At 37.0% G+C, this 13,323-nt stretch overlaps 1 protein-coding gene across 5 annotated transcripts in view; it reads left to right on the forward strand.

Moving 5' to 3' along the window:
- The window catches only part of ARHGEF12 (Rho guanine nucleotide exchange factor 12), a 145,883-nt gene that overhangs the window by 91,239 nt on the left and 41,321 nt on the right, over nt 1-13,323 (forward strand). For 4 of the 5 annotated variants that reach the window (XM_032428058.1, XM_032428059.1, XM_032428060.1 and 1 more), the window contains 7 exons: nt 626-703; nt 896-1,015; nt 2,620-2,760; nt 7,285-7,359; nt 9,620-9,712; nt 11,535-11,645; nt 11,931-12,029. In XM_032428058.1, the coding sequence (XP_032283949.1) occupies nt 626-703; nt 896-1,015; nt 2,620-2,760; nt 7,285-7,359; nt 9,620-9,712; nt 11,535-11,645; nt 11,931-12,029 (717 nt within the window). The remainder of the gene's footprint in view (nt 1-625; nt 704-895; nt 1,016-2,619; nt 2,761-7,284; nt 7,360-9,619; nt 9,713-11,534; nt 11,646-11,930; nt 12,030-13,323) is intronic. The other variant, XM_032428061.1, reaches the window with a different exon arrangement.

The following is a 13,323-nucleotide window of genomic DNA, read 5'->3' on the forward strand; positions in this document are numbered from 1 at the left end:
CAGAGAAAGAGCCAAGAAAGCACCAAGTATTTGGGGGAAGTTCCAGGACTTTTGTTTGGCTGGTGCCTGTTAAGGATTTAAGTAGTGGGAGGCTTGAAAACAGTAGGACTATTTATTTTGAAAAATCACAACTACCAGGCTAATTTACGTGTAACTGGAGAGGCAGTAAGAATCCATTAAAATTTGGGGGGGGAGGGGTCAGAGAGTGATGTGATTGTAGCAGGATTTGAGGAAGGCTAATTAGATCAAATATCACAAGGTTGTGAAACTTCTAAGAAGAGATGGTGGAGAGGAGTTAGGGAGCTGTCTGAGTATTTCAGTCAGGAAGTACTGGGAAGTTGAGTCATGCATGGGGATCGACAGTACAGATCCAAAGGACGGAAAGTGTAAGATATTATTCTTGTACTTAAGGCGACTTCATTTCCCGAGCTAATATCAATATTTAATGTTTTCCTGAATCTAGCTTAGTAAAAATGAAATAGAAGGGCTGAAATTTCCCTGTAACCTTCCGACTTTGAGTGTCATGTCTCACAGCCTATCTCTATAACCGCTGTTTATTTTAGCTTCACTTGCCCTGTATTGGTTGGTTGGTTGTTGTTGTTGGTTTTTTTTATCTCTTTTCTAGGAGGAAAACAATGTGGTTCATAACCAGAAAGTAGAAATTCTGAGAAAAATGTTACAGAAAGAACAGGAACGGCTGCAGGTACTATATTAGAAACGGGGCAGTTTACAGGCCAGGGAAAATGTGAGTGGGCCTAGTTGAGTTGGTATTTGTCGTGATCATAGTCAAGCAGTATTGTAATCAATGCCATCCGCTATTTTATTAAGAATGGACTTTTTCTATATTTTCTTGACATAAGTAATTAATTCTCAAAATATTTTTATAACTTTTCAGTTATTGCAGGAAGATTACAACCGAACACCTGCCCAAAGATTGCTAAAAGAGATCCAAGAGGCCAAGAAACACATTCCTCAGCTGCAAGAGCAGCTATCCAAAGCCACAGGCTCTGCTCAGGTAGCATCACTATTAAAAGTGCTACCCAACTTTTTGCAGGAGATTTTTCTTCTGGGAATGTGTTAGAGAATGTTGCAGTTGCCTTTTTTAAGAAGTTATTTTTTCTAGCATAGGCCAAGAGGATGTCCTGTGTAGCATGTTACCGAAATAATGATTAGCTAAAAGAAATGTGGGCTTCTGATTCTTTGCTTGCTCGTGGTATCATGTTTCTTTGTTCCATAATAATTTTAAAAAGAATGGAGTGCCCTTGCTTTGTTGTGACAAACTACTAAAATGTATTTAGATACATATGTTTACATTTCGAGGCTCATTCTCCCATTCTCCCATTTTGAAAGAGAATGGCAGTTATGTTTTTAAGTAGGAACATAAGATTTTGTAAAATGACAGGCATTATGCTAAAGACAGAGACAAGTGTTTTCTTGCCAATCGTCACTGCAACCCCCTGAGATTGGATACTACTATTGTTTGCCCCCATTTTACATATGCACTTAGAGAAACTCAGAGAAATTAAATAATCTGTCTCAGGTCATGTAGCTTAAAAGCAGTGGAACTGGAATTTCAACCCAGTCTGATGAGTTCAGAGCACTTTCATGTTCTTAACAACTATATTTTTTACTGAAATTTTAAACTAGATTTACACAGAATTTGTTACACAGGTGTAAGTTATGGAGATGGTGGTCTCATTAGAAACAATGCTCAACCACATTTCTACTCTATAATATTCAGGTCTGGGATATGAGAAGCTCCTTATAATCTCATCTTAAAGCAAAATGGACATATTCCTGTACCATTTGAAATGAGTAAAAGCTCTTGATTTATTATGCTTCCTGAGTCTGTGAGTGAAAGCCCCAGTTTCATAGAACTCAAAGGATTCTTTGAGATCATGTATCCTCATCTGCTCGTTTTAAAGTCAAAAAATCATGTGATTGAGAAAATTAGGGCCTAAACAGGTTAAATGACTTAGCCAGGGTCACACAGCTGAATGATCTCCTGACTTCCTGGTTCAGTGTACTTTCACTTACACAGTATTTAGCTTTTTTCATTACTTTCAATCCAATTAGCTATATGAGATTTTGAGTATTATGCCTCAGTAATGTTGACAGTTTTATGTTGTTATAATTACTGAGTGAAGATGACATTCTTATTCTGTTCAAACAATAAAAACGTGGTTCCTGGTCTAAAAGCCTGTATTATATTATAGCATTGTGTCCCAGAATTGGAAATTTATTGAAATTCTAAAGTGTTGGGAGGCAGTTAACCAGAAGTTATAGTGTAATAATCTTTACTCTAATGGGCAGGAAATATGAATTACGTAATTTAACCAACTATTTTATCTTTTTGCTCTATTCAGAAGTTTGAACTTTTTTTCTCCTTGCTAAAATATCACTTTCCCTGTCTCTAAGATCATGCCATTTTAGAACCACAGAATTAGTAGTTACTTATGCTTTAAATTTTTAGAGGCTTAAGCATTCTTGATCACATCAAACTGGCCAACCTTTACCAGTCTCCATTTAGATGACAGTGCAAGTCTGTTTCTTCATGCAGTCAGTAATGCATTTTTTTTTATTGTGTTGGTGTGTGTGCCTGTGTCTAATCCGTTTTAGGATGGAGCTGTTGTTACATCCTCCAAGCCTTTAGGTGACCCCCTGACAGTCAGTGAGGTGGAAGCCGATCCTGGTGACGGGCTAGGCAGGATTGACTCTAGCAGTGGAGATGCTTCTCGGCCCAGTAGTGACAGCGCAGACGTAAGTGTTCTATGTCTTGATCTTGTTTTCTTCTTTACAGCTCCTCCCCGTATTTGATTTTAAGTTACGTGAATTACGAGTTAAGTGAATTAGAGGCGTTCTCTTATTATTTACTTTTTATCACCACCACCCTTAAGGTAGCATTTTGATGAGCAGAAATTCTGGACACTGTTGTCTATGAGCTTTTAATTCCAGAGGTCACTTTTTCCCTTAGACACACGTTGCCAAATGTTTCTTTTGAGGAGGTGGAATTTCCCAGCAGGCCTCTTGTTTGTGGGTTGAGAAGTTAATAATGCTAGTGTTTTTTTACTGAACCAAGAGGCCAACTGTTGATATCTTTAAGAGCATGTTAATATTCCATTTGTGGTCAGAGTGACTCAGTCTTGAATCATGGGGCACTTTGCCATTACAAAGAGGAAAAGCCTTAGTCCTGTTAGATAGACTTGAGTTAATAGCCCTTGTTTAGTAACACTTTCTTGATTAACCCCCAAATTGCCAGATGAAGATGGATTATTTGTTAGGAAGATCATAAGAAAACATTTCAGGTTGATTATGATGTACCACCGTAGTCATATGAATACTTACCAGCTAAGGTCACTGTTGCTTGCTGAACAATCCTTTGTAAGTAGTATGCAGTGAAAGGAATAATGACTTAAAAATAGATCACCCTCTTTAGAAAAGTGATGAGGAAAATAGTCTAAACCAGTTTTTTGAAACTGTGGATTGTGGAATCAATTTAGTGGGTTGGGACTAGCATTAAAGAAAAGAATAGAATAGGAAATAATGTGTTTTGCAAAATGCAGATAAGGTAAGTGCTACTTCTTGTGATTTTTGTTAGACACACATATGCACGTGTGTGTTCGCGTGCTATTGACAATGTAAAATTTCTTATTGAGGGTCATGGTAAAAAAAATTTGAAAGCCACTGGTTAAAGCCATCATTCAGGCTACCTTCTGAGGCTTAGGCCCAATGAATCAGAACTTCATTCAAGGAAAATTTGAGGGTTTTTTTTTTTTTTTTGGAAAGATAATGTTAGCAGTCTTATGATTGGATGGGCTCAAGGTTTTAATGAGAAATTTCAGTTTTATCTCAAGAAAAAAAATTTATTGGGCATACATGCCATATGCTGTAATGAGTGTTTTACATTCCTTATTTTAGTTAATTCTCAAAACAACCTTATGAAGTAGTACTATTGTTAACATAATTTTACAAAAGAAAAAACTGGCCAAAGGGAGTTAACTAATTTGCTAACTTACCCAGATAATAGCTAATCTGCCTACATCTAGCTCTAAAGTACCAGTACTCTAAATATAAACAAAGGTACTGAGGAATAAAAATGCATAACATTTTGGGAGACTGGTGAAAATTTTATTGCTATATTATGGTTATGGATGGAATGGCTAAAGTTTATCTTAGAAACAAAGGCTTGAGTTCAGGTTGTAAAAGGCTTCACGTTGTAATAGCAGTACTATGCTTAGGAATCCTTCTTGCATTCTCCCTTTAGACTTAGTGCTACTTCTCCTCTCTGTTTTCATGTCTCTACCATTAGACAGTTTCTTAAGAGGACAGGGACAGTCTTAATTTGACTTTATGTCTCCAAAGCCTAGCAGATCCTACAATTAGGAATTCACAACAAATGGTACGAAAGAAAAATTTGAATTTTATCTTGTATTTAGAGGAATGTTACAATAAAATGTGTGGCTTAGAAATAGAACTTTATGAAACACAGAATGAATTGGCAAGTGTAGAAATAGGCATTCCAGTGACTTGAGACTGTTTGAGATGTAGATGTTTCATAAGTATTTGAATGAACAACAGAATGAATGAGAGTTTGGGCTTTATCTTGCTTGCAGAGGAGAAGCACAATCAGGAACATGTCAGTGTGGAAATGAATTAGAATAAAGAGACAGGGAGATCTGTAAGGACAGAGGACTGCTTGGGTTAGTAGGCCCTTAACAAATGTGCGCTGAATGGCTAATAAATAGTTAACATTTATTGGCTACCTCCTCTGTGTCAGCAGTTGTGACTAATGCTGTACAGATACTCTTTTAAATTCTCCCAATAATATCAAAGAAGTAGTATCACCATTTTATATAGAGGAAACTGAAGCCAGGTAAATAATAAACGGATGTTGTAGAAATCCAGGGCAGGGATGATACAGTACAGATAGGATATTCACTGAACTCATAACAAACTAGTTTAATTCCCACAAGCATCTATTTGAAGCGAAAGATGTGCTGCTTTTAGCTTATGGATTTCCACATTTGTATTAAGACTGTAGGAACCAGTCTTCCTGTCTTTTCAATCAGTGCCTTTAATTTTTTTTCCCATTTTCTGCTCACTTTTATAAAATGATCTTCTTGTAATGTTTGTGATATCATTATTATTGTAAAGCTCCCGGCTTATGCTCATCTCAGAGAAGGCTTTGAAGAATACCCACACACCCAGTCCTCACAACAGAAGCAGGTTCATCACAAATCATCATCTAAAATCTAGAGCATCTGCCTCTCTGATTTTTGTGAATTTGTGGCTGATGTTTTTAAAAACTTATTGCGGAAAAATTTTAAACCTATTCAAAAATAGAGACTAGCATAACAATCCCTTCTATGTACCTGATCACCCAGCCTCAGAAGTCATCAACAAGTACTCAGACTTGTTTTGTCTGTGTCCCCCATTCTTCACACCCTCCAAATACTGGAGTATTTTCAAATAAATCCAAGACATTATTTCATTAATCTGTGTCTGTAAGAGAAAAGACTTTTTCAAAAATACAGCCATAATAACATTATCATAAAATTAAATTTCTTAATATACAATTTGATTACCCTAATTGTCTCATAATGATCTTTCTGCAGTTGGTTTATCTGAGTCCGGATCTAGTCAAGGTCTTCAGCCTTTGGTTCATAAGTCTTTTAATTTATTACCTCCTCTTTTTTTTACCTAGCTATTTTTTTGTGACAGAAACTGGGTAATATGCCCAGTAAAACAAACTCACATTTTTAATTGTATTTTCATGGTATTGTTTAATGTGTTCATCTCTATATATTTCCTGAAAGCTATTAGTGAGATCTAGAGTCTTGATCAGATTAGGAGCTGTTGTTTGGCAAGAACAATTCATGGGTGGGACTGTGTTCATCCTGTTACATCACATCAGGAGGTGAATGTCTGGTTGTCTTTCTGTGACTGTAAGTTTGTTTAAGGTGTTCAGATGATGTCAGCATGGTTCCTTCATAATCAACTTTTCCACTAAGCTTTTATGTAATGTTCTTACCAGTCACTGATGATCAAAATGCCTGCATCCATTATTTAATTAGTGGTTTCAAAAGGATGATATTATAATTTTGTCATTCCTTCTGTATTTACTAGTGGAATTATTTTACAAAGAAGAATCTTTTCTTACTAGCTTTTAGGTTACCCTAAAATATAGCTTATACAGGAAATGCAGGATAAATACTTGATTCGTATCCCTCTATATATGTGTTTCCAGAGGAGTCAATACCCTAACAAAATCTAATGGTCACTAATGTGGGGGGGTGGTGTGTGCACATGCATATGTGTAATATTTTGAATTCGTAGACTTTAACATATTTGTTTATTGTGTTTTAGTCCATTGCAGTCATTACTTTTTGTTGTTGCTGAAACTGTCCCTCTTCTGGGCGGTGGGAGCTCCCTTGAGTTGTCTTCAGTATTCTTTTAACATGACATCCCAGTACCTTTGGTAACTTTCTTACTTTTTGGTGTGACAAGGTTATTCTAGCTTCTTCTTTTATATCTCTTGCCCAATACCCAAAGTCCTCCATTTCTCCAAGGTGGGGTTTATATTTGAAGCTACTATTGTCTTTATCTTGTGCTGTCTTGATATATGTATAAATAGCACGCATCTTCCCTGTTGGCATTCACACAGAAATCTCTTGTACCTCATTTTCAGCTGCTCTGAAGAATGGCTCCCTTGCTTTGGGGTGTTGCTTATCATCCAGAATTGAAGTTCTGCACATCATATTGTTTCTGGTTTATATTAGGACATCCCAAACATACCGTGCAAATTTTATAAGCATCCACAAATCACTTTCACATGATACTCACAGAAACATAGACAGAAGCTTAATTTTATTCATATAAATAGGCCAGAATGCTTTTAACTTGCATAGAAAGAAGAGTTGGGGGCGGGGGGGTTAGAAGAGGTGGATAAAGACAGAGTTTGACTTTAACATAATGAGTTTGAGGTACGTAATACATCTAGTTAGGGTTACTTGGTAGAAATTAGCCTGTAGGCCTGGAGTTCACGAAGTACAACTGTTCTCTTAGTGTGATGCTGTTTATCAACATAAAACTAAAACAGCTGAGAATAAGTGTCTTGTCAAAGTCAGGAAAACAAATAGTACAGCCAGGTATTATATGAAAGATATTTAGTGGTTTCAAATACAAATGTGAAATTCAGAACCTATTTCTTCACCCTATTTTTCCTTATCCCTTTTTTGGTGAGCCTATTGAAATGAACTGAATGTCTTTTTTTTTTTTTTTTAGAGTCCCAAGAGTGCCCTGAAAGAGAGGATTTATCTAGAGGAAAACCCAGAGAAAAGTGAAGTGACTCAGGACACTGTGAGTATGAAATCCACGACATGGTCGTGCTTTCTTTAGCTTTCCATCTACAGAGACAGACACACCTCATATTTGTGGATTGGGGGTGGGGGTGCGGGTTGGGAGAGAAAAAGTTTAAAGTTACTAATAAAGACTTGATAAATGGAGAGCTACTCCATGGTGGTTGGTTGACATTAATAGGTGGTTTAATGTTATTTCGCTTATTGTAGTAAAATACACATAATATAAAATTTACCATTTTAATAAGTTTGTGTATACAGTTCATTGTCATTAAGTTGTATTGTCACTGTTGCACAGCCTTCCCCGTATCTGTCTTTCCTCTTCTCCGACTCAAACTCAGTACCCATTCGACACTGCCTCCCCACTACCTCAGCACTGGGCAACCACCATTTTCCTCTGAATTTAACTACTTTGGGGACCTTATATGAGAAGCATCATATGAGTTTGTCCTTTTGTGACTGGCTTATTTCACTTAGCATCATGTCCTCAAGGTTCACCCGTGTCGTAGCATGTGTCAGAATTTCCTTCCTTTTTAAGGCTGAGTAATAAGCCATTGTATGTATAGACCACGTTTTGCTTATCCTCTCATCTGTCAGTGAACACTTGGGTTGTCTCCACCTTTTGGCTATTGTGAATAATGCCACTATGACCATGGAAATACAAATATCTGTTAGGTTCTTTCTTTTGGGTATTTCTTTTGGGTATTTATTCAGAAGTGGAATTGCTGGATTTTGCATATTCTTAAGTGAATACTTTTTAGCATTCTGATTTTGTTTTTTAATTAGATTTGTATCAAGTTTTATAGTAAAGGATTTAACAGCATATTGTGACCCATCAATTATTAGCAACATAAGGACTACTGAAAAATCAGAGACACTGAAACAGCTATAAAATCAGAAGTTGTCTGACCACCACTCTAAACACATTTCTCTTGTTTTACCATATTTTTAAAAAATGACTACAGCCTTGACGTTCAAAAAACAAGGAGTAAGAAAGGCAGAATCGAGTTTAGAAAATGCAGATACAGAGATCTGCATCACACCTAAGGAGGGGAGACAACAGCTACGGAGTATTTTGTTTATAACTGGATCCATGTGCATAGCTTCGGCTCGGACTACTATACACACGACCCCCAAATCAGGATAGCCCCGCTCTCCTTGCTCAGCCCCACATCTTGCATGTTCAGCTGCTGTCAGGTTTGAGCCGAACTCATTCTTTCCCTAGATCTTCCCAAATTTGTATTTCTCTTCATACTGCATGGCCTTAGATTTTAGTATTTGTGATCTTCAACCATCCCATATTTTTTACATTATACATTAATGCCCTTACACTGCCTTTTTCATGCTAAATCCAACTTTGTAAGTGAGCTGACAAATGGATGAGCTATTATTGCATGGGAGGGAGCTCTGCCAACCTACAATTTATGTTTGCAATTTTGGTTCTTTGTTTCTATACAAAATGATTTTAATTTTGTGTGATTACTTGAAAATTTTGTTGCATTATGCCAGCGATTTTCAACCAGGAGTGATTTTGTCCCTCAGGGAACATTTGGCAGTGTATGGAAACATTTTTGATTGTCATGACTGGGAGGCTGCTGCTGGCATGTAGTGGGTGGGTAGAGGCCCAGGATGCTGCTCAACATCGTACAATGCACAGGACAGCCCCCACAACAAAGAATTATCCGGCCCCAAATGTCAACAGTGCCAGGGTTGAAAAACCCTGTATTATGCACTTACGAAAATGAATTGAAAATGAAAAAACAGGGTTCAGGGACAGCTTTCAATTATGCGATGTTAATAGAAGTCTTTGTATTAACCTCTCTCCTCACTTCGTCTTATCATTTCTACTCTCGTTTTTCCTTTGTCCTGTGGTCTTCATTCACTTTTCTTACTGTCTCTTTAGAATTGTAATTATTTACGTAAGCCAACTTTCTGCCTGTGACAAGGTTTATATGAAATGAATGGAGTACACACAGTGATTAGAATCAGATATCCAAGAGTGTAGTGAGCAAAAGGTGTTAATTATTTCCAGAGGAAATTTTTTTTTTTTCTCTCCAAGAAACAGTCGATACTGTTGTGGTTTTCTTTGCTAAAGTGATTCATTGCCTTGAAAATTTGAGAATCACTTCTTTGAAAATAAAGCATTTAAAGGAAAATAAATAAAAAGGAATCAGTTTTAGTGAACCATTTCTTTTTGATGATTTGGCTTCATTCTTTCAATGATTTGACCAACAGATAATTTTTCTGTTCCTTTTCTCTAGGATACTCAGTCACTCATCGGGAGTCCCTCTCCCCGTATAGCACCTCATATTATTGGAGCAGAGGATGATGATTTCGGTACTGAACATGAACAGGTGATGACATTTTTTTCTAAAACACAAATTATTAATTCTTCAACATGTTTGATTTTTTGTGAAAATGAATGCTTTTTGGAGATTGAAATTCTGTTTGTAAAGATTTAAGGCCGTGTCTTAAAACTAAGATTAATTGTTTAATTGTTTGGATTTTTATTTTAACTTTGACCAGTAGAAATGACTTTGCATTTAAAGGTGATAAGGAGTGATGGATTTACACTTAAGTACTTCATTTTGGGAGAGGGGAGTGTAATTGTAAATATATATTCTTTTGATTTAAAATTCCAATTGTTTATTGATGGTGTATAGGAATATGACTGGCTTGATTCCTGTCCTTGTATCCCATGGTCTTGCTAATAAATTCACTAATTCTACGGGCTTTTTAAAATAACTTTTTGGGATTTTCTACATAGACAACCGTATTTATTTCCTTGTTTACTTATTTGTTTCCAATCTGTTTATCTTTTATTTCTTGTTCTTTATTGCACTGGTTAGGACTTCCACTGTGAGATTGAATTGGAGTGGTGAGACAGGACATTCTTGCCTTATTTCTGACCTTGGAGAGAAAGATATTTAGTCTTTCATCATTAAGTAAGATGTTAATGATAGGTATTTTGTAGGTACTTTTTATTAGGTTATGGAAGTTTACTTCTATTTCTGGTTGCTGAGAATTTTCATCATGACTGGATGTTGAACTTTGTGGAATGATTGAGATGATCATGTGGGTTTTTGTTTTTTTTTAACTTAGTCTCTTAACATGGTAAATTACATTGATTGATAATAGCATGTTGAACCAGCTTTGCATTCCTGGGATAAACCACAGTTGGTCATAACGTATCTTCCTTTGTATAAATTGTCGAATTCAATTTGCTATTATTTTGCTGATGATTTTTACATCGGTTTTTAAGGGGGATATTGGTTTGTCATTTTCTTTTTTTATACTGTCTTTGTTTTTGATATTTGGGTAATGCTGGCCCTTTTTTTAAAGATTTCATTTATTTATTTAGAAAAAGAGAGAGAGCAGGGGGAGGGTCACAGGAAGAGGGAGAGAGAGAATCCCAAGCAGACTCCCCCGTGCACGGGGCCTGACGCTGGGCTCGATCCCTTGACCCTGATATCATGACTTGAGCTGAAATCAAGAGTCAGACACTTAACCAACTGAACCACCCTGGCGCCCCTAATGCTGGCCACTTAAAATGACTTTGAGAAGTGTTCCCTCTTCTTGTATTTTCTGAAAGAGATTGTGAAGAATTGGTATTATTTGTTTAGATTAACTTTCTTCTCTAATTTATTTAGAGATGTGAGAAATTAAATGGAAATTGTGATTCGAGGTTACTTTAGGTTTAACTAGTAGTTTCCTGTGCTCGGTGTAGTTAGGGAGCATAGAGTTCTTCTCAGAGTCATCTTGCTTAAAATTATACATCTCCATTTTCATACCACCATTTCTGCATTAGCTCAAAAGAAAAGAAAGACGTCTATTTCATTAATAGGCAGAATGCCTCCCATTTCATTTTTAGAAGTGTTGTTAATGCTGTTTTTTGCATCCTGATATGTAGATATCTGAGCTCCTCAATCATCATCTTCTAAACTTGCGTTCTCCTAAGGTAGTCTTTCTTCCAACCTGTTTCTATGAGGTTATTAATTTTCAGGGGAAGAGATTCCATAAGCCTGTATGCTAATACATTCCCATGGAATTTTTAAAATCTTGAACTTTTTTAGGGTAGGTCAAAGTGAAATTTGGATAGTTGTGTTTAACTGAGCTTACCTTACATTTTGCACCTGTGTGGTGGAGTTCTTGATGTGTCGGTACTTCCTCTTCTAGATCAATGGGCAGTGCAGCTGTTTCCAGAGCATCGAACTGCTGAAATCTCGCCCTGCTCACCTGGCTGTTTTCTTACACCACGTGGTCTCACAGTTTGACCCCGCGACGCTGGTAATGTGTTTTGACTGTTCAGCCAGCTCAGAGTTCTTACACTGATTCTTACACTATAAAACCTCTCACTTCTGCAAGATGAGTTTCTAAACATACCAGGATAGATACGTAAGATAGTTAAAAAGAAATTAAATTATTTTTTAAAAAACTTGGTTGCACGATAATGATGACATTGCTCGTAGTGGCCTACTTGTTGGAAACTTTCCTCTTGGTGAAGATCTAGCAGATGACATTTTTCATGATTTCTCCCTTTTTCTCTCTTTTCCATTTCTTCCTCTACTACAGCTTTGTTATCTCTATTCAGACCTGTATAAGCAGACCAATTCCAAGGAGACTCGTCGTGTCTTCCTTGAGTTTCATCAGTTCTTCCTGGATCGATCTGCAGTAAGTTACCAATTAATATTATATAATCTTTGCTGTAGTACATTGAGTTATTGGACTCCTACTTCCAGTCTTCCTTCCCCTGGTTTTGGGCTTTATTGTTTTGGACTTTCTGACGTTTGTACTGTATCTCAGTTACTGATTACTCTTGACCATTGCTTTTATCATTTTTAAATGAGTTGTAGGCTATGAATTCTCACAGTAGGTGTTAGGGGGTACATATATATATTGGGGTTTATCTGTGTGCATAATTAAGAGAGTGCAAAAGAGAACACAAATGATACAATACATATGTATTAGGATCCAAAGGATAATACTTGCATAATGAACTCTGGTTGGCCTCTTTGAAGTTCAGAGGCACAAGTTTAACTAAAAAGTGGTAGGAAACATCTTACATAAATGATAATAGTGTTTTATTTTACCAGTAGAAATCTTTATAAGGTTTTTAAACTAATGAGTTTTATTATTCTTAGCCTTTCCATAGGGTAAGTCATAACCCTTAATGCTTCCTGGGTAATCGTGCTGCCGCTCCCCAGGCCTTCCACGGTTTCACTGCTCTTTGATGACTGTTGCCCACTTTCCCTCTCCCGAAACCTCATCGCTTCCTTTCCTGTCCTTTCTCAGTGGAAGACCTTGCAGTTTCTGTGAGAAATTTGAAGTATCTGCAGAAGAACTTCTACCACATATATCCCCTACCTTCACCATCCTCTATGCTCTGGCCTTTCTCCTGAAGCCACGGAGAGCTTGCCTTCTTTTCTCCAAGGCCTACTCTTCCCTGTTCACCTTGTATTTCCTTCTGCCTGATGAACAGCGGGACCCGGCCAGTTGTCATCCTTCCCTCCAGCATCACCAATTTTTTGTTTTCTGCTGAATGGTTCACATGAGCATGCAAACATTGTGAGTTTATTTAAAACAGACAGACACAGAAACATTTTGGCTCCACTCCTCCCTCCAGCTCTTGCCCCGTTTTCGTTGTTTTCCTTTACACAGTTGCCTACACACCTCCACGTGGTGGGATACACTTACCTTCTCAGGGAGGCCATCCCTGACCAGCCTACGTGAGATTTTACCCCCTTCCCTTTCTGTCACCTTTCCTGTGTTATTTTTGTCCATAGAACTTTTATTTTATTTATTTATTTTGTCTCTGTCCCTGCTCTTCTGGAATGTACAGATCCCCTGAGGGCGGATATTTTTGCTCTGTTTGTTGCTCTTTCTCCAACATTGAATAGATCATGGTACAGACTGATCACTCAGATATTTATTGAGTGAATTCATTAGGGTTCTGATAATACTGCCA

This window comes from Phoca vitulina, unplaced genomic scaffold (assembly GCF_004348235.1).
Source record: "Phoca vitulina isolate PV1807 unplaced genomic scaffold, GSC_HSeal_1.0 scaffold38, whole genome shotgun sequence".
In the NCBI taxonomy this organism is placed as follows: domain Eukaryota; kingdom Metazoa; phylum Chordata; class Mammalia; order Carnivora; family Phocidae; genus Phoca; species Phoca vitulina.